Raw genomic sequence first — 26,176 nt, forward strand, 5'->3', positions numbered from 1 at the left:
ATTAAATATTTTGATGGCGCCCACAAAATGGCAAATTAGTTTCAATTAAATAATGTTGTCGCAATTTAGACACAGCAGACAACCGCCCCCCCAAAAAGGGAGCCCAGGACCAACCACACTCGTCTCCTGCTGCCACTTGCCACATCCTGGACACAGCGACGGATAAAGGGGGATGCTGAGAGGGGGGAGTCTCTGTCTACATGTTCTCAGTTCATGCATAACGCAAATGTTGGGAATGCTAAGCGCCGCAAGGAGCAGCAGCAGCAGCAGCAACAAGATCCATGGAAGGACAGCATCCTTGTCCCAGCATGTCCATGCAATAACGATTGTGGATTCAACATAATGCCCTCATAATTACTGCACACACGCCTCAGAAATTGAGGTTCTCTGCGCTGGCTCGATGCTCCGCTGGCCAATGAGTTGACAGTACACGACTCTTCTCTCTGCCCCAGACTCCGCTTCCACTTTGTGCTTTGCCCCTGAGGCACAGCAAAATGGCAGAGCTACAGTTTCGGTCTCAGGGCTGCAATTTGCATTAAATGTGCGCTTTGTGTTATTAATTTCGAGTGTTCTCATTTCTCATTAAAATACACGCAACATTTATGAAATTAATATTTGCCTGCCACCAAATGGGGCACTCGAAATGTATGTGGCAACCACAAAGAAATTATAAAAAACGTAACCTTGCGACTTCAAAATGTCCAACAGCAAGATTTAAAAAAAGAATGAAAATATGAAAAATGTGCAATACATAAATTTGCATAATTTTGTTCTTGGACTCGATTCACTTGTTATAAATTAAAAGCCTTGAAGCCGCGGGTGAATGACGGCTTTTATTTATTAGAGACCAGCTTGTGATCTGAATTTCAATTCAGATGCGGAAGAACGCAATGGAAAAGAGAAAGTTAAATGATTCAATAAACAAAGAAAATACTTTTTGCTGCTAGTTTTCTTGTAATAAATACATTTTAAATACCCAATACTCAAATTTATATTTATTATTTTAATATTTATTGAATTATGAGCTATTCGATTAAAATAAATTAGTATTAAATGGAATCATAGATTTTATTAGATATTAGCAATTTGCTTAAGAGGTTAATGTGTTTAGGCCAAACTAAACTCATTCTTCTTTTGTAACTACTTTGTGTTGATAATGTTTGGAAATGTATGTAACATGAAGAAGGAGTTATCTTCGATTCTATGAAGTATATATGTACGTATATACTTGCCATGACCGTCCGTATGTTTGTCTATATGAAGCACATAATCTTAGAGAGAGAGATAGAGCTATAATTTTTTATACCCGCTACCCATAGGGTAGAAGGGTATTATAACTTTGTGCTGGCAGGAAATGTATGTAACAGGTAGAAGGAGGCATCTCCGACCCTATAAAGTATATATATTCTTGATCAGCGTCAGCGATCAGCAATATAGCAATGTCCGTCTGTCCGTCTGACCGTCTGTGTGTCTGTCCGTCTGTCCGTCCGTCCGTATGAAATACTGGATCTCAGAGACTATAGGAGATAGAGCTATAATTTTTTTTCGACAGCATTTGTTATATTTGCACGCAGATCAAGTTTGTTTCAAATTTTTGCCACGCCCACTTCCGCCCCCGCAAATCAAAAAAAATCGGATAACAAGTGTAATTTTAAAGCTAGAGCTACGAATTTTGGTAAGTACAATAATTTCTGTAGTAGTTATGATTCCTGAAAATTTGGTTGCGATCAGATAAAAATTGTCGAAGTTATTAAAGAAATACTTACTAGGGGTCTGAGTTGCTTTGGGCGACAATCTGGCACATTGTGCCGGTTATGGTATATTTTGAATGGTGTACTATATCGATATACCAAACATACCAGTTGGTATATTTTCATTATTTTTAGTATTTTCGGTATATTTTGAAAATGATACCGCAATATTTTGCCTTTATTAAAAAATGGTTAGCGGGTATCTCGCAGTCGAGCACACTGGACTGTAACTTTCTTACTTGTTTTACTACAGCAATTGTTACGTTTGCACAGAGATAAATTTTATTTGAAATATTTGCCACGCCCACTCTATTATGTTCTCCATATATTGAATGTAGTACAATATCGATATACCAAATATAGCCTTTGGTATATTTTAGTATTTTTCGGTATGTATATGATTTTATTTAATATAAGTAGAGGACTAACATTAACTTTGAATTTTATTTAGTAGTTGAAACAGCTATCAGGTATCTATTTTATTACGAACAATTGGCTATCGAAATCAAACAACTATCGAAATTATGTATGCCAAAGCGAAATATGTGCATAATTGAATGCTCGTAAATAATTTGGCATGCTAAACTGCCGCAGTGAACAACTATAAAACTCCATATAAAAATAAATGAAAATAAAGCCAATAAAAAAAAATGAACAACGAAAACAGTAGAAAAAATAATTGAATGAAATTAATATTTATAACGTAATTTTTGGTTGATTTGGTTTTGCACTTGGTCGCATTTAGTCAACACAAACGAAAGAGAAGGAGATATAAAGAGAGAGAGAGAGAGAGAGAGAGAGAGAGAGAGAAGTGATGTGCAACATGCAACATGATAGAACTTGACAAACATAACATGCACATAAGTTGTACTAGTATTTATTTATTATTGTCCATAAAGTTGTAATACATGCGTTTACTCCCCATTAATTTATTTACTTACTACACATATTTTATTTTTTTGCTGCACTTGTTGTGGTTTTTGTCAGTTATCGTTGTTGTTGTATTTGTTGTCGATTGTTTGACAAATTTGCATTTTGTTTTGCGGTTTCGCAATTTGCATAAATCAATTGAATGTTCTATGCACGCAAGAAAGAGACGGACAGCGAGGGCTGAAGCAAGAGAGAGTATCATATTTCTAATTATGTTTACAGCATTTTTAGTTTATTTAATTTATGCAAATTGTTTGCTTCCCAAAGTACTCTCAATCCCTTGTTTCGCCCATTTACTACACCCAGCCATGCTCTGATTAATTGTTTTGCGGCTGCTCACATTTTTTGTCATTTATCTTGCGCTGCTTTTGTTTACATATATTGGAAAAAATAGAACGCAATGCGTCGTATTTTAAGTGGAAATTTAATTAGGCAATATAAAAGGTATCCAAACTATTAGCTATTAATATTAATGCGTTCGTTTAAATGTTAGCGACAGTTTACACGATTTAATTATAGATTAGATTTGGCATTTAGTTTTAATACCCTGCGAATAAACGATTCATGAAGTAGGAATATGCTACTGTATTAAATGCATAATATCTATGTGTTAAAGTGATTAAATGGGTTACAAATTACAGATAAAGTGTCTAAAAAAGTTAATTAATTTCGGAATATTCGAAAAGAGGATTATTTAAAATCTTGTGCGGACAAGCGCATTGAACCTTCGACTGTTGATATAAGATGCGCCCATTGTGTCAACAAATTGTATTATTATTATTAAATGCATAATTTTGAGATCATAATCTGTCTGTGAAACTAATTAAGAGGCTTAAGAAATCCCAGCCAAAGCGAACTTAATTAATTCCTGAAGAGGATTATTTAAAATCTGTTTAGTTATAAACGCATTCAAGCCTTTGACAATTGTTATTAGATGCTATTGCTTAGCGCACATTATGGCGACAAATAATAATGATTTCTACATAATTATCTATCTATAAAATTGATTAATATGGTTATAAAATCCCAGGCAATGTGAGAGCTCTCTTTGACTTAAAAACTTAATTATTTCCCGAATTATTTAAAATATCTCACTTAGAGTATCTGCTAGTTAGAAGCGCATTCAAACCTTCGACAATCGTTATTAGATGCTATTGTTTAGCGCCCATTGTGCCGACAAATTGTATTACAATACTTGATTAAACTAATTTGAAGAGCCAGGTCTAGTTTATTAAGGCAATTAATGGAGCAGCTTTGTGTTGCAAATGGTAATACAATTTGTGAAGCAGTCGTCAAGAGGGGCGGAGGGGAAGAAATAGATAGCGAGCACTCGACTCCTGTATGGCATGCAATATGCGCAGTTTACTATTAATTGGAATCATCTTTTAATTGCCGTATTAAGGACGCCATATAAGTACACAGCACAGCACACACATACATACACACAGACGCATACATAAGCGTACGCATACATGGACAAGCAATTACGCATGAAGACGGTATTTAGTTGAAATTGATTGCACACGAAAGAGACAGTTGATTGGATTGGATATGGAGCATAGTTATGCAAGCAAAACATCAATGCATTCAGGTGTTGAGGTGTCTGTGTGTGTTCTTCGTTTCTCAGTGTGTGGGTGTGCACTCAATTAGACAGAGCTGACAGTTGAACAAAATACATACATAGAGCATCATCATCAGGTTAGCCAAAATGTGTTCTGTGCTGCATTTGACAACAATTTTCTCAGTTAATTGCTAAATTCTGTTTCTTGAACTGCAAACTCACGCAAATGTGTTCTCATAAACAAGAAACTAGTTGGGTATTTAACTAATAGATGAGCGCTTAAACAAAAGTTTGCTTAAGTCGATCAAAGCTGCTTATGCTAAGTGAAAACTTCAGTGGAAATTAATTTTCAAAGTGAAAATTATTCTCTCCGTATGGTGTTTATATGTTAGATTAAAGCAGAATCTCTTTGCCAAGAATGCGAAGTTGAAAGCTGCTTATTTAAAGTGAAATCCCAGTTGGAAATTGATTTTCAGAATGCTGCCACAATGAAACTGTGCCAAATGTTGTGCTTCACTGCAGCATAGAGCAATTATTAATGCAAAACAGCAAATTGCTCAAATGTCCGTGCAAGTGTGTGAGTGTTGTGTGTGTGTGTGTGTGTGGGTGAGTGAGAGGGTGTGGGTGTGAGTCGTTAGGTGGTTGAGTGGGCTGCCCAGTAAAAGCCTTGTAGAGCTTTGGAGAGCTCCATTTATTACGGTATTTATGTGGCACGTAAATCATGTGTACAAATGGATTGGAATTAATAAATGAGTCTACAGAAACAACAAGAACAACAATAGCAGCAGCTGTAGTGGCCAGCTTCGAAAATAAAAGCGAGTTAAAAGCGAGGCAGATGGAGAAAAAAGTACGCGTCGGAAATTATGAAAAAGCTTGTATGCTGCCAAAGCCAAGCGCCCTGAAAAGTATGCTATAATAAATTGCATTATTTAACTGCAGACACACACACGCACAATTCACATAGACAAACGGACACTCACACAAATGAAGATTCTGAAGAAGTGCACACAAAGTCAGTAATTCGATTTTAAATGTAATTTCTGTTGTTTGTTGTTGTAGCTGCAGCCGTTGCATATTTTATGTTAATTAAACTTGTTGCAACGACTTGTTGTGCTTCTATCCGCAGCAGGTGTAGCGTAGCGAGTGTATGTGTGTGTGAGTGCCGTTACTTGAAACCAATTACGTTGCAAGCATACGCACACTGAGCTGCCCAGAGAGACTCATACATACTGACAGTTTGTTACGCTGCTTAATTCCTCTCTCAACTCACCAACTTCTTTAGTCCCTCCCCTCGTCCACGCTTTCTGCACTCTCCTCGTTTGTTACTTCGTTAGTTAGTTTTGACGTGGAGCTGTGAACAGTGAGCTGCGGGACGCTCCAAGCGTGAAATAACTTCCGTTGCGAATTTTATGTTCGCTGCAAATTTTTATTCACAAAATGCACAATGCGCAGATACCAAACATCAGTATGAGTGTATGAGTGCACTAACATATATGTTTGTCAGTATGTTACATAGTTTTGAATGCTGCGTTTGCACTTTGTGCTGCAGTTTTTCCTTTGCCTTTGCCTCTGCTCTGTTGCTGTCATTCACTTGGCGGCGAATGTGTTTTAATGAGCTTCAAATTATGATGCGGGCACCATCAGCGCATATATCAGCTTCAACAGCAAACTCAACCAGCAAAGCTTTATCCCAATTGCTGCAAATTGGCCAAAAATTATCGCGTTTGCCAACGCAAAAAGCTAGAATTTAAATATAATTGTGCAATAGTGTCATTTGGTTTAATTTGTCATTTGCACCTAAAAGAATGCAATGATAATTTTAGAAATGCCTTTCCCCTCGCTACTTCGTGTCAAAAGCTAAATGCTACGAATTACCTTGGTATTTTTAGAGATGACATTTGAAATTTTCAATTTAGAACATACGAAATTATTTTCAATTGACTCACAATTTATCGACATATTGAAATTTAACTCAATTCGATAGTCTACTAAATTTGCTTTAACAATAAGCAAATTGAATTCAAGCTGAATCTGCTTGCATAAATCGCCTAAATATGTTAAGACGAGATAATAATAATCGAAAATTAACTAATGCCTTTATCTAGCTTATTGAAAATTGTGGCTTTGCACAGTCCATAAAATGGATAAATGAAGCTACTCAAAGAGCCGAGATTCACTTAAGTGCTACAAATAAAAGCCACAAAATGGGCACGAAAATAGGCAGCATTCAAATTAAGAACTCGGCACGAAATGCAAATTGTCGAATGGAATTGTTGTCTGCATGGCTGGCATACACACGTATATATACAAACACAGGCACAGACACACCTTGTTGTGTGTGGAATTGCAGTTCTGAGACAGTGAGAGCGCCTAAAGGCTGTCTGTGAAAATTTATTTACCAAAGTGTTGAAATGTTGCACAACTTAAATTAAAATGACTTTGTCAAGTTGTTTGCCATATCTTTGGGGTGCTCCAAACCCCTCAAACGAATGCATTTTTTAAAGAATGTACAGGAAATAGAGTTGAGCTCATGATTAGAATACCCTGTAATTTAGGTAAAAAAGCACTTGGTTTAGAGGTGAAGCGATTTCCAAGTATTTCGAAGATTATAGATTTTCGCTCAAAATATATATTTGCAGGGTATGCGTTTAGTTGTACTTTTGGTCTATTATAATTCTTATTTATTTCGTGCAGCTTTACTTTTCTTTTGGTCATGTCCTTGTCGGCGTTGTCGTCGTCATCGTCTTGCTTGAAGTTTGTAATTATTTTCCCACTTCGTTTACCACAAGTGTGAAAATAAGCACAACTTTTTTGTCTGAAGTCATTTTCCATGTTTCCTTCGAGCTCCATCGTTCCCTCGCACCTATAACTGAGTTTTTCTACCTTTTTGTTTAGCAGTTTCAATGTTGAGTAATAAGAAAGGTAAAGTTTTTATAGCTCAAACTGCAAAACGAAGAACAAACGCAAAAGTTTGTCATTAAAAATGTATAGAAAATATTTATTTGAAATGTACGGTCAGTGGGGAAATTTTTGTTGCTGTGTACTGTATAACAGCTCTAGCTAAGGTTTGGGTCTTGGCTGCGGCTAGCCAAGTCACACGGCGAAGAAACCCACCACCAAAATTAGAAAATGCTCAGCGATCATTGCTGTAAAATCCACCACCAAATGTAGTCTTGATAAGCACAGAGAGAGATAGTGAGAAAGAGAGAGAGAGAGAGAGAGAGAGAGCGCATGAGAGCGTATCTTTTAGACTCTACAATTTAGAGGGCGGGGAGGGCAACTGCATTGGTACATTTGTGTGTGTGCTTGAGTTGGTGGTGTACTTTTGAAAACCGGTTTTATTTTGGGTGGGAGAAAGAGAGAGTAGGCGGAAAATGAGAGACCTGTGAGTTTGATCTCACAACACTTCGAGTTGTGCTGTGAAACAACACAGACGGCAATTTCCAATATATTTTTGATAAGAAAACATTTTTGAAAATGTCTTTGGATGATTTATTTTACAAGATGAAACAACGCCATCCTGGCATATCGGAACACATTTGGCAAACCTTATTGAATGCCAAGTGCACTTCACCAGCCACCTCAATAACTCTCTCCCAGATACGTGGTAAGTTCTTTGAATATTATCTCAAGATTGTCTCTCTTCTTGACACTCATTTTCTCTCTTTATCGCTCGTTGCAGCTGGTTATTATGATATAACTGAAGAGCGTTTTCCTCGCATGGGAGATCCACGTACTGAAATGCTCTTTCTGCTATCGATTCCGTTTATTGCTTCGTTTAGCAATCGTGTTGGTACTATACGATTTTATATTATAGAGGACCCAGAATTGTCTTATTGAAATGGATAATTTAGTCAACATTTGTGCAATGGTTTTAGTTTTTAAATTAGGTTGAGTTAGAAAATTAAATAAACATGTTTATACAGAAAATTCAAATTGAAAGTTTCCGAAACTTATTTTTTAGAGACAGCTTTAATACTTGTATGCTTTCCACACAAGACTCTAAATTTGGTTCTGTATTTTTCGACAGATGGAACAAGCCATAATATAATTAAAGTTTAACGTCTGTCGGGTGTCAGTTTTGCATTGTGCGAGGAGATAACAAACCGGAAACTCAATTTAAATTTAGCCAAACATCTGCCAATCGAACTGGGGATGCAGGATGGAATTGGAATTGGGTGCGAAGTCAATGACAGGACAGCGCCAAAAACAAGCCACAGCAGCCAAAAGTAAGAGCAAAGCAATCGCAAATAGCAAATAAATGTGAAGCGACAGAATGCACATCAAATCAAATGAATATGCGCCCGCAGATTTGCATAGCTAAAACACACACACACACACACACATATGTATATGGTATTTGGCTATAAAAAACAGAAAACCAAATAACAAACAAAACAAACTCAACTGAACTGAACTGAATGCGAACACGAACAGAAGCAGAAGCAGAAGAAGCAGAAGCAGAATGAGAACAAACAAATAAACAAACCAACTGAGCAAACCGAATCAAAAACTGACTCGGCCACACTTTTGCGGCACAGTGAGTACAAGGTACAACTTGGTCAAAGAGGTGGGAGGGAGGGAGTTTATATAGCTGGGTCACGCAGCCGCAATGCAGCTCGAAGTTGGTGGCGAAGCTAAAAACGTAATGAAACTAAATGCCGTAGAAGAAAACCCCAAAACAAATTCATTACGGAACTGCACCTCAGGGGGTGATAATTCGATTCAACGAAACTTTCCTGATTATTTATTGCTTCATGCGGCGACTCTGATTTGCTCTCTCTCTCTCTCTCTCTCTCTATTTCGTTTCCCCGCTTTCGCTTCTCTTTTTTACTTTTTCTCTCTCACACTCTCGAGTGAATGTGTTGGCGTTGGGTGTCCAGAGTTCTATGTGTGTGTGTGTGTGTGTTTGTGCCTGACGTTCTCTGCCTGATGTTGAAGTTTTCCCCGTGGCGTTTAGCTGTTAGTGTCATAAAATGTTTTGTGTGGCACAAAACTGGGCACTGCAACTCATTATTTTGTTCATTAACACTTTTTGTTTTTGTCGACATACCCTAGAAGTAAGAGGGAGTATTACCTATTTCATGTTGTTATTTAAACAAAATTCAGAGCTGCACTTTATTGTTCGCATTTTATATTATTTAGTTTAATTGTTGTATTGTCTGCTTTTTAACGTCGTCAAATTGACGAATAGTATTAGAATTATAAATTTGTCATATTAATTTAATACAAACTCATTAATTCAGACATGGCAGGGTTTAATAATTTTTTATGGCATACTTTTCGGCCCTGTATAAAATTGTGTATATAACAGTTTGTTATATGAAAAAGTTTCCTATTAGAATTGTATACATGAGGTTCTTTTTACATACAAATTGAAAATTATTTGTATATTTGTCGTACATGAAATTAGACTTGAACTATTTTTATTTATAGTGATTCTATAAATAATATAAACAGTAGCAAACTTTTTAATACATGCTAGAAGCATAAATATCTTTCTTCTTCGAGGATATTTATATTCTATACATATGTAGATGAATTCTTACAACATTATTTTTGGTATCCATTCTTGTCTCAATGGCAATGGCTTGTAGTCTGCACCGGAAGTCAAAAGCAGAGTCAATCTGCTTCCAATATTGAGCAAAACTTTAATTTCGCATAATTTGCAGTCATTAAAACAGAGTATCTTGTAGTCAAACACCCGCTTCGCTCCCATTTCCGTCTAAACTTGCTGCTGGTTTATGTTATTTTGAGCAAGTTTCATTTTTTTTCTCTTATTTTTCTGTTGGTTGTGGTATGATGTGGGTTTTTGGCGGACTGGATGGAGGATGGAGGTTGTCGGATGTCCTGGCTACGTATTAAATTATGCGACCTTTATATCTGTGTTTTTTCTTATTTGATTTATGCTCTTCGAGTATATGAGTTTTATGCCCAAATGTAAAATTATTTCAAGTTTACTTTTATGGCTGGCTGGCAGCGTGTTTGTTGTTGTTTAGTTTGTTTTTTTGCCTTACTCGTTGTTGTGTGTTGTTATGCAAATATTTTGCTATCTTTAATATTATGTGAAGCGAGCTGTCTACTCGTAGTTGTCTGCTTGCTGGTTAACTTTTAATGGCTGTGGCTTTAATTCATTAGCAAAAGTGAGAGAGAGAGAGAGGGGGGGAAATGGAACGGGATACAACACAGACTCCTTCCGAGGGATCTGTTTGAATTGGGTCTTTCGTTTCTGGCCATTTCGCTGGGTTATGGCACTTTGCCGAGTTATAAAATGTTATCGACGGCGCAGGTTTTTATGCTTTTGTGGGTCAGATAAATGTGTTTATTGGACATTTTCGGCCAAGTCGTCAGGCGGCTGTTTAATTTTTGTGGTCCTTTCTTCTTTTTTTTTGTTTTGTTTTGCTGCTAGCGACTAGAGAATTTTTGGGGCAGATAGAAAACATGTTTACGACACGCATACGCCACGGCTGTTTGACGGCGCAGTTCAAGGAAGATTTGTCCAGGGATTAGAATCGAAATGTTAAGAGCCGCTCATTAAGAAGCTAAGAGAATGTGTAAGAGTTTATGGCCAGGCCCAAGACAAGACAACGAGCTAACGAAAACGAAAACTCTGAAATAGATACGAGTACATAAAAGAGACGGACCCTCAAGATGAGCATGTTTGTCGACAAAGTCTTTGCGTATGTGCCCCATTAACAAGCTGATGAAGTAGTTGATAGTGTATTGTCCGCTGGCTGGCTGTCTCCACTTGCCATTTTTTGTGGTATAATCTAAAGCTTTGTGCATAACAAACCAAGCCAGGTCTTTAATACGCTCACAACTTTCTCATAAGTCAAGCATAATAAATGTTTGTGGTCTTCAAACTTGACGGAAGTGTATGCTAAGTACTTATTTTAAATATGCATAAAATAAAATGTCAATCTTTGATATCATTTTTTGTTATATTAGTATTTCTATTGTATTGTATATCATAACATTTTCTGCAGAATATTTTACATATTTTAATTGCAAATATTAACATTTAATTCTATGAATTTTTAATTTATTTTTTGATAATTTAGCTATTACTTAGCTTAAGAGGGTTTGAAGTTAATTTTCTTTGAAATCCCTTATCTATGTCATAAGCCAAGCATAATAAATGTTTGTGGGCTTAAAACTTGAAGAAAGTGTTTGCTGACTACTTATTTCAAATATGCATAAAATTAAATGGCAATTTTTGATATCGTATCTTAATTTTAGCATTTGTATTTGTATATATTGCAGAAATTGCTTATGTTGTAATTATTTAACTTATTTTCATTTTATTGCCGAACACACATTTCCTTTTATAATGAATTTTTTATTTATTTTTTTGGGAATTGAACAATTGAATTAAATAATTTGTGTTGATATCGCAAAAATTTGTCCGACTTTTGCAGCTATTATTTAGCTTAGCAGGGGGGCTTTTAGTAAATTTTTTTGAAATCCCTTAACTAGGCCTAGGCTAATGTTTAATATATTTAAAAGTATAAGTCAAGCACAATTAATGTTTGTGGGTTTGAAACATGAAGGCAAATCTGATTGCTGAGAACTTATTTACTTATTTTTAATATGCATAAAATAAAGTGCCAACCTTCTATATTATATCTTAATCTTAGTATTTGTATTTGCATATAATTCCGAAACAGCTTTTGTTGTAATTAATTTACTTATTTTCATTTTAAATACTAACATTTGCAATGTAATAATTCTTTAATTTATTTTTTTATTCCTAAATTATTATTCCTAATTTTATAAAATTATATTTGCAGGAAAGTATAAAGTAAATATTATATATATTCTTGATTTTTGATTGACAAACTGATATACTTTTTACACTATATAGTATATATATTTTAGTATTTTGGTAATATAATTTTGATATATTTCTAGCATATGATTTTGTTAAAAAAAAAACGCAGAGAGTATCTCACAGATGCGCACACTCGACTGTAAATTTATTTCTTTTGTTTTAATTAAATGCAATTAAATTAAATGTTATCCTGATGATATCGCAACAAATTGCCTGAGTTTTGCAGCTATTATTTTGCTTAAAAAGGAGGCTTTAAGTTAATTTACTTTGAAATCCCTTAACTAAATCAAAGTTAAACATTTTATTGGCTGGCCCAACGGAGTCAGAAAGCAAGTTTCAATTAAATAGCTGCCTAGATCCTATTTCAAGCTCACTCAGCTCATCCCAGCTCAGTGACTTGGTGTACTCAGTGTACTCGGTGTGCTCTTGTGCTTGTGCTTGTACGCAGTGAACTCCTTGCGGATTTAGAGCCGTCAAACAAAAGAGGGAACATAGCACACAGAGGCCATGAATTCATTTTAAAATTGTAGCTCGGCAAAACAAAAGGAACTGCCATTGTGCAATTAAAATTGTATGGCACTGGGGAGTTTCAGGAGCAGAAGTAGGAGCAGGAGCAGGAGCAGGAGCAGGAGCAGGAGAAGGAGCGCAATTGTAGCTGAAGAAGGACCTAAAGATCTAGCTGGAATCAGAAGCAGCTGCCTGCCGATAAGAGAAATTAAAACAAACAGACGCTGCACGCTCTGTAACTGTTGGACAATCTGTACAATTTCCAAAGTGACACACAGAGCAAAAACAAACACAACTCGCACACATACAAACAGAGACAGATTCACAGACCGCCAGAGTTCAATATGCGTCCATGACCAGAATCCTGGCTCAGTCACCATCTCAGTTCTCAGTTCCTGGCGCCAGCAGCTTCAGCTACAGCTACAGCTGGTCATGTTTACGGCATATCACGACAGTTTTTCTCTCTCTCTCTCTCTCTACAAAACTCCCACTCTGTCTCTGTCTCTGTCTATTTTCCTTTTTTTTCCCATATACTATATGTATTTTTTTCTTTATTTTTTTTCTTCCTTTCTTACTTGCTGGGTGATTTTCCTGTTCGTTGCTTACTTCTGCTTTAAGTTGTCACAGTTGTTCAAGTTGTCGAGTCCAGTTTGGGTTCAGTTCCAGTTCCCCCAACAGCTGCACTTGTCGTGTTGCTTAAGTCCCCAATGATATCGCATAAGTTTTTCAATTTTGTGCGTTATTAGAAGCGATTAGAGCTCGAGTACACGACTCCAAGTGTAGGAAGCAGTGCAACAGAGACGGCAACAGAACACAGGATGGAGTCTTATGAGAGCACTTTTCACTGTTCACTGTTCATCTAGAACGAACCGAGGAAACTTTGGGGACAAGAGGGGTATAAAAACAAACAGCAGCCATAAACACTTCACACCAATTGGCAGCTGGCTTAATTTGCTGTGAATATATAAGAGTTTACAACACCCTCTAAACCGGACAACACTGCATCGCACATTGTTTAAAAGTAAACGATCTGACTCTCTTCAAATAATTAACCAATTGGAAGAAAAACATAATTCTGTATGTATGTTATATAAGAATTGATTTACTACAGTATATTGCGTTATAGAGATTATTATAATTCTCACACAGAATACGAAAGGGATTATAACAAGTAAAGTTATAATGAAAATTTGGAGAAAATCTCTAGAATTTCAGCTGACCGGAACACAAAAATTAATTTAACTTAGTAGCTTAGAAGAATAAAGTTCACCATTAATAAGTCTCTGCACAGTTTCATTTCAGCAATGAGGCAATAGGGCTATGTGAGTTATAAGTGCTATAGGCGACTTATTCCGAATATGTCGAATATGTATTGCATAGTATGAAATACATTTAGAAACAGCTGCCCAACTGTTTTTCACAGTTTTACATAACTTTATGGGTACATTGAAAAATTGTATTTTGGTTTAGAGTAAAAGCTTAAAAAGTTAATTTTGCTACTTTCGAGGTAAGTATCAAAAATAGTAATTTAAGATGATTACGAATTTGATACGCAAATAACTCTGTGCAAATCGACATAAAAAGTGTGGAGTTATAAAAGGATATAGCACTTATAATATTTATGTACTTTTGTTTTTGCGATACGTTTTTGCGAAGATTCATGACTTATGACTTTAAAACTTATGACTTTAAATCTTATCATTATGTATAACTTTAGAATGAAGAAATACGATAATTGACAATATTACTTGACTTCAAATTACAAGGAATAAATGGAAAAGACATAAATCTGTGTTGGAGTTATAAATGCAGTTTCTGTTTCCATAATCTGGTACTGAGAAAGGCGCAAACTGTATAATCCTGAAGTGCACTTAAACAAAAAATACTTTGTTAAAGATTTGCTAATGCTAATGCTAATAATGTTTCCATTATATACATTGGATATTTGTTTTGTTTCGCTCACTTTAACTTAACAGGAGTAGAGTGCAATTAATAACAACATCTACTTCGTTTGCAATGTTGCATATTTCAAATTCCGGCGGTTTTTGTGCATAGCACGTTGAGTGTGTGGAAGGCTTAATGAATGTATATGAGTATATTTCTTTAATTAAAAGTTGCACACTCATAAGTATATACATCGGAGGCGAGTTAATGGCGGCTGGATAGAGGTGGATAATGAGGAGGGGAGGGCATGGGATGCGAGGATGTGAGCTTAGTCGACGGCCGAAATTATGGGCAATTAGGCTAGCCACAAGCCAGCAAATGGATTTGCAGCCGAAGGTAATGTGTCAACAGGCGGTCAGCTGCACAGGATTGTGGTTCACTCTGTGTGTGTGTGTGTGTGTGTGTGAGTGTAAGTGTGAGAGAGTGTGTATGTGTGAGTTGGAGTGTGCGTAATGAGGCTTAATTTGTAAAATTCCATGGCTTTTAATTGGCATTGGGGAAACCACAAAGCAAAGCAATGCAACTAACCGTAAACTGAGAGCTGCAAAACTGAAACCTGGAAGCTGAGAGCTGCGAGCTGAAAGCTGGAAGCTGGGAACTGGGGGAAGTGCACGGCGTAATTATGTGGTCAAGCGGTTAAGCCTTAAGGCCAAGACAGACACATATGAATAGTAGGTGTGAGAGAGTTATAAGCCTAAGCTCCAGCCAAATGTGTTGTTGTTGCATTGTTGCTGTTGTTCTTATTGTGTTTATGGCATGCAATAAACGTAAGTGGTATTATTTTGCCACCTTGCCTTAAGTTGCCAGTTGGCAGTTGGAAGTGCAAGTCGCAAGACCGCAGAATGCATACCAAAAATTAAGTTGCAAAAATAACAAGCATAACACAAAATATGCAAAATGAAATAACAAACCCAACATGGCCACAAAAGCAGCAGCAGCAACAGCAGCAGCAGCAGCAACTGCAACGTGGCTAGTGTCACAAAGAAAACTTGGCTTTTTTTATTGCTCAACTTTTGCCACGTTTTATGGAAAGAAAGGAAAGAGATGGAAAACGGGAAGCTGAAATGCAACGCACATTGCATGCATTTTCGCGCTGGCCAAAAGAGTTTTTGTTGCCCATTGTTTTGCTGTAAATGTGGCCCACGCCCCAATAGTTTTTGCGCTTGTTCCGCCATAATCTCCGCCCGATTGTTGCCACTTGCCTCCTGGCATGGCTTCACTGCGGTGGCAGCTGTTTGGCGCAACTTAAAGTTGCATCAGCAAGTTCTTGAAGGGCGGCAACTTGCTGACATCAAATGCCGATGCCTGGCATTTATGTAATGGTGCGTATTATGCGTGTAATTGGCATTGCAATTTCTAATCTAATGAACCCTATGAACTTTCCCCAAATGCTAAATTGGGTCGAGAAATGCACAAAGCACATTCCACAATGCAATACTTGCAAATTGTTAAAAATTTCGACAAGTGTCGGGCAAAGTTTTTGGCATTCTATTGCCATTCTATTCAATAACTTGACTAAATTCAACAATTTTAAATTGAATGTTAGGAATTTTGTGCTTAGTCGCAAAAAAGCAAATCTTTTTATTTTTATTAAAATACTACAAATCTATTAGAACTTAAGTTTTGACAAAGTTTCTTACAAATTTTTTAAATTATTCGACATGCCATTTTCTTGTTGTTAATTTAAGGAGCCTAATTTAAGAACTTTCTTACTAAACTTCATTAGTGAAAATATGTTTATGTTAATTGTAAAGCCCTGCAGCATGTTAATTTAAACCTGTTTAAGAAAATGTTACTAAAAGGAGAAAATGTTTCTAAAGTTTCGACTGGTGGAAGTGCGCCTAAAAGTAGGCAACATTTAATGTTTTTTGGGCTTTGTCATTTGCATTTCCAACTCGTTAGCCAAATTCAATTGTTGCCTTTGAGGCATTTGAAGTTGCTGCTTTAATAATCGACACTATCAGCAGCAGTAGCAGCAGCAACATGAACAACAACAACAACAAACAACGGCAACAACAAGGAGAGCAACGATGACACAGAACTAAAAGCTAAAACAAAAAGTTTTGGCCAAAGTTGGCATTGCCATTGCCTCTTGCCGTTGCCGTTGTCGTTGTTGTTGGCCCCGGGGCAGCGTTAAGACCACAAGTAACATTTGTAAAATGCACATTTAAAACTCAACAAAACTCAAGTACACACACACACACACATATACATGGTAGAGGTGGTGTCACAGGCATTGGCAGCCCAAAAGGATAATAAGAAACGCCTTTGCCGCTGCCTTGACTTGACTTCAGAAGCAGCAGCAGCAGCAGCAGAAGTAGCAGCGGCAAAGCTGTGAAAACTTTTCAATTTATTGTTAAACTTTTGCACTGAGGCGCACAATTATAAAGTGTCATTTAGCACAGGGTACCCCAAAGGCGTTGCACAGCAGCAGCTAGAAATGAGAAGGTAGAGCGAGACAGAGACATAGAGAGAGTGAGAGCAGAGCTTCTGCTTTGCTAGCAGCAGGAGCCACTGTCAAGAAATTATGAAGTGCTGGACGAGCAACCAACCGACCGACCGACCACGCTGACAGTTGCGGCTGGGCCACTTCCGGTGTGAGCTAGGACAACAACAACAGCAACCACAGCAACAACAAAATAGAAAAGTGCAGCTTTGGCGTCGTCATCAACAACATCTCGTTGACGATGTCGTCGTCGCCGTTGGACATTTTCGGCTGTCCTTTAGTTGTTGCTCGCTCTTTCTAGTCTTCGAGTTGACACTCAAGTGCAAGCCAGTTTCATGCGGCGGTCGCATTCAAGTGTTGTTATGTTGCTCCCCTTCCCGCTCTCCGCTCCCCTACATTCTCCTCCAATCTGTGCAAAAGTGTCACAAACACAAATAGTAGACGGCTCTCTCGCACTTGGGCGCTGCGTGATTTACAGCGAGCGACTTTTATTTGAAGTGGGACATTCATTTTACGCTAAAGTGAACCTAAATCAACATCAACACTAACACCTCTTCACCTCCCCCACTCTCTCTCTCTCTCTCTCTCCGTCTCTCTGTCTCTGTCTCCCTTTCGAAGTCAAACCTACTTTGTATTCGCATTTTTTGGCAGCTGCTTTCATCGTTTTATTTTTTTCTTTAGTTTCTTTCGTTTTTCTCTCTCTTGTGGCGACGCCTCTTGATTGAAATGCCTGGTAGGCCAAAATGACGACGTCGGCGACGTCAGCGTTGCACTTAAGTTGGCTTAATTAGTTTTTGAAAGTTATGCCAACACCACAGACACGCCCCCTTAATGGCTTGCAGAGGGCGGCGATTGCGTCAAGTGATTGCTGATGCACTGCTGCAGTTGAGAAGCTATTGGGCCACAACATTGCCTCGCTGCTTGCTTGGTAAGCAGCAAGCAACTTCAATGTTCCCCTCAAGGCAACCACACTCTCTTGCCCACTTTCTCATCTCCTCAGCAGCTGCAGCTTCAGTCAGCGCCAGCTGTTCTTGTGTGCCGCATTATACAGTCGTAGCATGCCACATTATTCTAACCGACTGCAGTTGCACTTTGCTCTTTTATGGCTAAGACAGCTTTCAACTAGAAGGTAAAAGCACAGCTAAGAGCTTTAGCTTAAGTGGCAAGGCAACGAAAAGCTGCGGCATCTTTTTTTTAAACAAGCTGGAAGCTTAACTTGAGCTTCATAAATGAAGGAAATATTAGCAGACATTTTTAGAGCAGCATTAGAAGCCTTTTTTAGCAAAAATTGAAAGGAGAGCTTAAACATTTCCTTAATCATTTAGTGGCAGAAATCTTTAATTTAATTAAATCTTTTAAGAAGTTTTAGTACAAAGATTATTTAAGTGAATAAGAATATCAATTAAATATTGTATTTATTTATTGCTATTTATTATATTTTATTTTACTTACTTAATAATTATATTATGAATTAATTTGGTTATAGAAAATTAATGCGATTGCAATAAAATCACATTTAATTACTGCAAAATTTGTAGATAAAGCCAAAGCTTTATTATTTAATCACTACACAGTTTCTCAAACTCTTTAAGCTTAATGCTCAATTAACTCTTCATGTCCTTGGACTTTCGTTAAGCCAATGCTTTAATATTTAATTACTTTGTGTAATTCTTTAAGCTTAATGCTAATGATAAGGTAAAGCAAAGCTTTCCCTTTAAGATTTAATACATTGTGAAATCTTCTCTTAACTGTAGTGTATTCAAGCATCGCTGTCATCAACTCGTTCTCACTCTGTTTTCAGTTGCATTGTTGTTGTGCTCCTCTGTTGCCTTTGGGATTTTTATCCTGGCCGCACATATTTTCTTGCAAGTTTTCTGTGCGCATTTTTGGCTGGCCCAGGCGACGACTTTTGCAGCATAGCTTTTCTTTTTTTTTTTGGTTTTTTTCTTTCGCCTTTATTTCACATTTAATTATGGAAATACTTGCGGCAAAAGAAAATGGGCGGAGAAATTTACATAAATATTGAGTGCGACAGACTTGAAGTTTGTTCGCTTCGCACTGGTATTTAACAAACTGCTGGATTTGTTCGTTTCTCTCGTTGTTTTTGTGCATTTCACAGTTTTTGTCACACTCTGAAGGATTTGCTGCTGTGCATGCGAGTGTGCAAGTGTGTGGAAAGTGTCAAAAAAGCGAATTGCTAAAAGCCAAATGGACAAATGCAACAAGAGCGCTATCAGAGTGTCGCACGTTTGCTGTCGCATGGCCATCAAACCGTAACCAAAATGCTTTTATGCCTGCTGGCCAACCAGAGAGAGACAGAGACAAAGATAGAGTGAGACAGAGAGTAGAGAGTATGTGTGAGCTGAACATTCATTTCCAATAAAACTCATTTTGCGGTAACACTTCACACACACACACACAAACACTCTCTTGGCACTAGTTGACTCTTGTGTCCAGTCGGGTTATCCTATATCCTGAATGTTGGCTTTTGGCTCTTTTACAGCTGAGCGGTTAGACGCATCCCACAACCGCAGTCTGGCCAGAGGAGCGAACAGTATGAGTTTGACTGTTCAAATTAACTTGACTACTGACACCTTGACAATATTTTCACCATGAGGTGAATGCCGCTTCACATTAAATGCCCAACCACATTTTAGATGCTAGACTCCTTTTTTATATACATATATTTTTTTTTTTGGTTGAGCGTAGACCGCAAGACGTTTGTTGATTTTGGCAGCACGAAGCACGCTGAATTTTCAATTTTGTTTGCAATTTTTCGTGCTGCATCAGCATTCACATCCGCATCAGACTCGACATCAGGCTCGACATTTCAGTGCCTGGAGTCAGAGACAGAGAGAGAGAGAGGCCGAGTGTCAAAAAAGCGTCGACGTGTCAGCTGCCAAACGTGACCCTGTCCAATGTGGTTAAAAGATTTAATAGAATTTCACTAGCTGACAACTTAAAGCCAACCTCCAACCGCTGCCGCTTCCCCTTCTCTCCCCCTCTTCGGCACTCATATGCGGCAGCATTCATTCGGAGGCAGCTCTCATATCAATGCAAATGCTGGTTGGTTAAAGTCAAATTGGAAAAAGAGGTCAACAAGAAAATTGCAGCATATGCACAAATTAAAACGTTCTCGAAAACGTTACTCTTAGCTAAAGTTACTCACTGCAAAATTGTATACATGAATAAATTAGAGTTTAAATTATAATATTTCTACATATCACTTTAAAGATACTGCAAAACCGTCTACCGTCTGATATACAAATCAATATATTCCATATCAATAATTCTAAAATTAATAGGAAGTTTTTTTTTTATAGATTTTAGATATTAGAAAAAGGACTGTAATGAAGTAGGATAACAATACATTTTACGGAAAACTCATTCATATCATAAGGACGTTTTTCATTAATAATAATTTTCAAAATTCTATTCGAAAAATATAATTCTTTATAAAAGCATAAAGCTTTTTGCTTAACTTAATTGTTGAGCATACATATCTATTTATCTAAGTATATATCACATATATATATATATGACATTTTTTTGTCGAAATTCACTCTTACACTATAAATTAAAATTATTAACCCAAGAAAATTCTATAAAATGAATAACCTAGTTCTATTAATTTTTGTAAAATTATCTGAAAATGTTTAAAATATTCAATGCGCAGGAAAATTCATGGAATTTGAAATTTATAAAATTAAGTTGTTATATAATTACGTTAAAAAACGGATAGAGATTTATACTTATGTCCGCAGTACTTCAAATTCATAAAATCTTCTTACATTTATTTTATAGCTGTCCTTATAGCGCGTTCGAAATAAATGCGAATTCAAAATGCATAAAGTGTGTTGCATTTCTTGGAACACGTGTGCTTATAAAAAATGAATGCTGAACAAAGTTGAACATGCATATTTATCAGTTTTATGGGCGCCAGGCAAATTATCTCATCGGGGATGTCAAGTGAATAATTATCTCTCTCTCTCTCTCGCTCTCAATTTCACACTATCTATCTCTTTCTCTCTCTTGCGGCATTGATGATGCACTCACTCATTCAAAGGCGGCAGCGGCAAATGGTTCTGTCAGCAGCGGCTATGAATCAATACGAATGCAAATGTGAATGCAAAGTTGAATGCGTATTTGAGGGAGGCATTTCAAGTTAGTATGTATGAGCATGTGTGTGTGTGTGTGTGTGTGAGCAGCTGACTGGATAGCTGCTCATTCGACTGCTCATTCATTATGCCAATGCCAGGCGCTGGCACTTTTAAAGAATTATGCCATAAGTTAACTTTAGCCAGGATGAGTTTTGGCTGCATTTGGCAATTTGGCTGCCATGCTGTACGTTGCCTCCTGCTGAATGCTGCATGCTGCATGTTGCATGTTGCATATTGCATGTGGCCTGTTGCTAGTGGATGCAGCTTTTGAGCTTTTGCTTATTTATAAAGCTGACAGCTGCTTCTTTTTCACTCAGTCAGCTGCTATAGCTGTCTGTCTCTCTCACACTCCGTTGCATGACTTGAGCTCAGTGCATAAATGATTGCCGGCAACGTGACGTATACTTAATTTGTTGATGCTACACCAGCAGCAGCAGCATCAGCAGCAGCAGCAGAAGCAGCAGCTGTAAAAGTTGCACCATCTGCACTAGACGACAAGCAGCAAGCTACGCACAAGAGTGAGGAAACTCTATTAAATGCATATTTGCTGCACACCTTGGCGAAAACTCTTAGACAAAATTGCTTTTGCTTTGGCTTGACTTTGGCTTTGGCATTTGCAATTTTTTTTTTTGTTGCCAAATATCCCAACAAATTGCCAATTTGTCTATTCGCCTTGAACGTTCTTCATTTTTCTTTTCATTGGGTTGCACAATTTTATGCATTTTTACGACAGCAACAACAACAACAGCAGCAACATTTTTATGGCCAACACTTTACGAGATTTCTGCTAATTAAGACGATTGAATTGCATTTTCATGCCATTTTTCTTCCTCAATTTTAAGTTTATTTTCACTTTTCAATAGCTGCATGTAATTTGAAAAGCTATTCATGTGTTTGTGTCATTGCATGTAGTTTATTTCAATTTAGTTTAATTCAATTGCCGCAATATTAAAGATTCCACATTTAACGAAGTTCTTCGCTTCAAAGCACATTTGAATATCGAATTTGTGAATCTATGGCAATTACAAAACATTTCATTGCATCTTTAGCTTAATCTGTGCTTTACATTTCTCAATATTTGTAATTTATATTTATTTGCACATAATTGATCTGACGGCTGCTGTTGAAGTGGATAAATTACTATGCTTTGCTTACACAAACATTACTAACAATTAAGGACTTTGATGTGCTTAACAGACATTAAACTTATGTTTTGTTTACAATATATTTAACTGCTTAGAAATGCACTGGAGAAATCTTTGATTGAAGCAAAAGTCATGAATTATTAAATATGAAAATAATTTTATTTCTCATAAATTGATTGTTTGTTCAAAATTAAACAATCATAAGATATTCTCTGGTAAAATAAAGATTGCATTTATTTAGCAAATTATTAGCATTAAAACATGCAAGAAAGTTGCAGTCGAAGGCTATATTTGGTTTATTAATATGGTACTACATTGGAAAAATACCATAGGGAACAAAATACACCAGATTGTCAGCGAAGCAACTAATACCAAGACTCTTGCTTAAAAATTACGCTGGTTATTGATTTATTTGAGTTATTCGTATAAACAACAATTTCTTTATAAAATATATATAAAATGATGAAGCTAAAAGCTAAAAATAAAATGACGAAGCTAGCTTCTTTAACGTCCCACGACTCTTCTATCTTTTAAATAAATTCCACAATTTCTCACTTCATTGACAGTTTCAGCAATTGCGTTTTCTGTCACAGCTGCTTTAGTCACCTTTGGTTAAACTCTAATTTAGCAAAGTCAATAAGAATTGTGCTTGGCTATCGCATATGCGCATCTTTAGTAGGATGCAACAATTTAATTTTTGTTGCACACCTTTTGCTGTTGTGTTGTTGAATGGGAATGTTCATGAAAATTGCAAATTACCATGCAGAATGTGAAAATTTTTAATAATTGTGCAAAATGTTGTCCCCATTTAACCCAACCGCATGGTCAAAGTGCTTTTCCGCTGCACAACGAGTGGGAGAGAAAGGTTTGCTATCGCTGGGGACACTTCAAACTGGGTGATGTGGCTGGATTGAGTTCGTTTTGCCGCAGGGGCACAACTGCTACGTTGTGCAGAGCTGTGCTGTGCTGTGCCGCGTCGTCATGCAACTGTCATTATCTGCACGTCCACGCGGCATGCGGAAAGTGAAAAGAGTGAAGTGAGGGGAGGCGGGGCAAGTGAGGTTAGCTGGTTGGCTAAATGTAATGTGCATACATTAGTCATATCTGAAACGAGGAAGTGTGTCCTCGGGGTCTGCGAATGGGTCGCATCCGGTGCCGTATAATAGAGATAGAGATACGCACGCGTAGCGGCAATAACCGTAAAGCGCGTCGCGTCCTCTAATTACGCTCGTTCTCTCTTCCTCTTTTCCTCTCTCTCTTCATCCAGTGCGAAACAATGCAACAGCCACAACAGCGGCAATAACAGTGGGTGCAAAATAATTTCCGATAAGCCTTCAATGACGGCAGCAGGTTAACAAAACCAAGTCAAGCCCTTGGAAATCCGTTGCGTTAACCCACGCGCTCTGTCTTCTCCTTATCCACCACGCTTTTCTTTTCCCTTTCCAGTTCCTCCCTTCCCACACAAATCAGTTCAGGCCTGACAATTATTCAAAGCGGCACGCGTTAAACTTTTGCGCTCGACACTCGTAATTTTTATTAATTTTACAACGCCAAAAACTTTCGTTATTTTTTTTCTCAAATGTTTTTTCGACTTTCTTTTTCTTAAATGTATTTTTGGCTTAGCGGCTGCTTACAAGCGTTTGGCGTTGTCCAACAACCAAAAAAAAAAAAAAAAAAAGAAATTATAATAAAAAACTTTTGGTTGCCAGAGCAGAGGCAAAAGAAAAGAAAAGCGCAGCAAGTAGAGGAAAGACATAAAACATGAAATTTTCTTTTACTTTGGCATTGCTACTTAAGCGGAAGTTGGACTCAACTTGGGGGGACGACGATGGGAGCGAAGGGGAGGGAACGGCCATTGTGGATTTCCGTTTTAATTAGTCGACTGTGGCAGCGAGTACACCGGAATCTCAGAATTCAGCAACTGTATTCAGTATGCACAGCGCTGGAGGCAACATCGGGGATTGGGGAAGAGGGCGGAGGGGAGCCAAAGGTCCAGGAGCAGACAATGGGCCCGGAGAGTCTCAGGCCGAATGGCAAAAGTTGCCCATTGCCAGCCATAACTGTAAAATGCGCCTTGACACAAAGTTTCTTCAAGGCGCAAGAGAACGAAGAAAGGCGAGAGTGAGAGGGAGGGTGAGAGAGGTAGAGAGAGAGAGAGAGAGAGCAATGTGTATGTGGAATAAGTCTTATCTTGCATACAGCTCTCATTTACGTCCTTTTGTCTGCTGTCTTCGGCTTCAACTCAGCCATGGCCTCCATATCCTTTAGCTCAGCTCTACCCTTTGGCATTGTCTGCGGCCAGGAAGTTCAAGTGATGTGCATAATTTAAATGAAAATGTCAACGCGGCTTTCGGCAGCTCATTGCAGTTACTTTACTTTAACTGCGTTGCTCTCTCTCTCTCTCTCACTCACTCTCTCTTTCTCTTGCTTATTGTTGTTGTCATTATTGTTACTGCAGCTGCGGCAGATTTTTGCCTTGTGTGTGTGCCGGAAGTGACAAAAGTTGCTTGCATCCTCACTTTGCAGCTGCCTCTTGAGTTTTGGTCTCCTGAAGATTTTGCGCTAATGTCCTGCGGTTGGCTTTAAGTGACTTAAATGAGCCAAGTCTGAAAGATTTGGCTTTTGTTAGTGGGGTTTTCTGCCAATCGATCTTGCCAAAGGATATTTGTAAGCGCTTGCAAATAGTTGACATCAATAATAAGCTTTTTAACTTAGTTGCTGTTTGTGATTGTTTCACACAAATTCAAATTTAGTTGCTTATAATAACACTACAAAGCAATAAAAGCCAAACAGTGCGGTATTAAAATATACCAAAAATACAACAATATACCAAAACACAAAAAATACCAAAAGTCGATGCTTACTATAGATAAAATAATTATACAGAAAAAAAAGAAAAATCTATGCTTACAATAATCCAAACAAATATACCGAAATATGCTAAAATACCAAATAAATAATGCTAAAATATATGTTTTAAAAACATACCGAAGTATGTGATTGGTATATCGATGTTATTGTCAGAAAGTGTTTTAAATATACATATACTCGAAAGAAAAGACGAATGAATATTTAAATTAATGCAATTAGTAGCTTTCAATTTGTGATTGATTTGCTGAATTTCAAGGGATATATTGTAAATTGCATGCTGAACGTTCTACATTTACTTAATTTAAGCCTCATATTTCAGGGTATCATAAGAGAAAGAAGAACAAATCTAAATTTTGAGAGCTTTAAACTAAAACCTTCGCACATTATTTCATCCAAGAAATCATGAAAGTTTGTGAGTTTTGTGACTAAAATAATAGATTGCAAGTGAAAGCAAATGAAACCATTCAGTGTTGTTAAATACTCGGCAATAACTACTTATTCATAACATAATAGCATGTTAATTGGAAGCCATTGCAAACATAAATATTAAACAAATTGCTATTGTTTTTATGAGTCTGCACAAATAAATGCGCAATGACAAAAACTTTAAATTGCGTTAAATGTTGACGCATCATAAAAAATGGAAAACGTCGAGTCAAAAGGAGCGGGAGAAAATGGGATAACTTCAACTGCAACTGGGGAAATAGTTAACGCCATTTTTATTTATGACGTAAATACGATGCAGCATATTTCATGCCGACTACAAACTGATAGATACAATACATTTTCGAGTGGCCTCGTTTTTGTACTCACTTTTTCATTTTTTTTCATTTATATGTATATTGTTTGCATATTCGACGCCTATCAGGCCTGCAAAAGCGGAGGAGGAGGGAGAAGGTATTCGGACTTGGGGACTTGCATTTGATGCGCGCCTGTCAATGCCATACAACAAAAGAAAAACGCTGAAAAATGTGTACAGCTTCGACAGCTGAGCGCACAAAAAAAAAAAAGAAAGAAGAGAAGAGAAGAA

The 26,176-nt window shown here is 37.2% G+C and overlaps 1 protein-coding gene across 1 annotated transcript; it reads left to right on the top strand.

Moving 5' to 3' along the window:
• Nucleotides 1-7,646: 7,646 nt before the first annotated feature.
• On the top strand, nucleotides 7,647-8,171 carry LOC133849970 (uncharacterized). Its single transcript, XM_062285959.1, has 2 exons — nucleotides 7,647-7,849; nucleotides 7,925-8,171. The coding sequence occupies exons 1-2, from the start codon at nucleotides 7,720-7,722 to the stop codon at nucleotides 8,080-8,082; spliced, it is 288 nt and encodes a 95-aa protein (XP_062141943.1). The 5' UTR covers nucleotides 7,647-7,719; the 3' UTR covers nucleotides 8,083-8,171.
• The last annotated feature ends 18,005 nt before the right edge of the window (nucleotides 8,172-26,176 follow it).

This window comes from Drosophila sulfurigaster, chromosome 2L, assembly GCF_023558435.1.
Source record: "Drosophila sulfurigaster albostrigata strain 15112-1811.04 chromosome 2L, ASM2355843v2, whole genome shotgun sequence".
Classification (NCBI taxonomy): Eukaryota; Metazoa; Arthropoda; class Insecta; order Diptera; family Drosophilidae; genus Drosophila; species Drosophila sulfurigaster.

Coding starts and splice junctions, on each gene's coding strand:
- LOC133849970 (XM_062285959.1), top strand. CDS start 7,720: ATGTCTTTGGATGATTTATTTTACAAGATGAAACAACGCCATCCTGGC. Junction 7,850..7,924: donor AACTCTCTCCCAGATACGTG/GTAAGTTCTTTG, acceptor CGCTCGTTGCAG/CTGGTTATTATGATATAACT.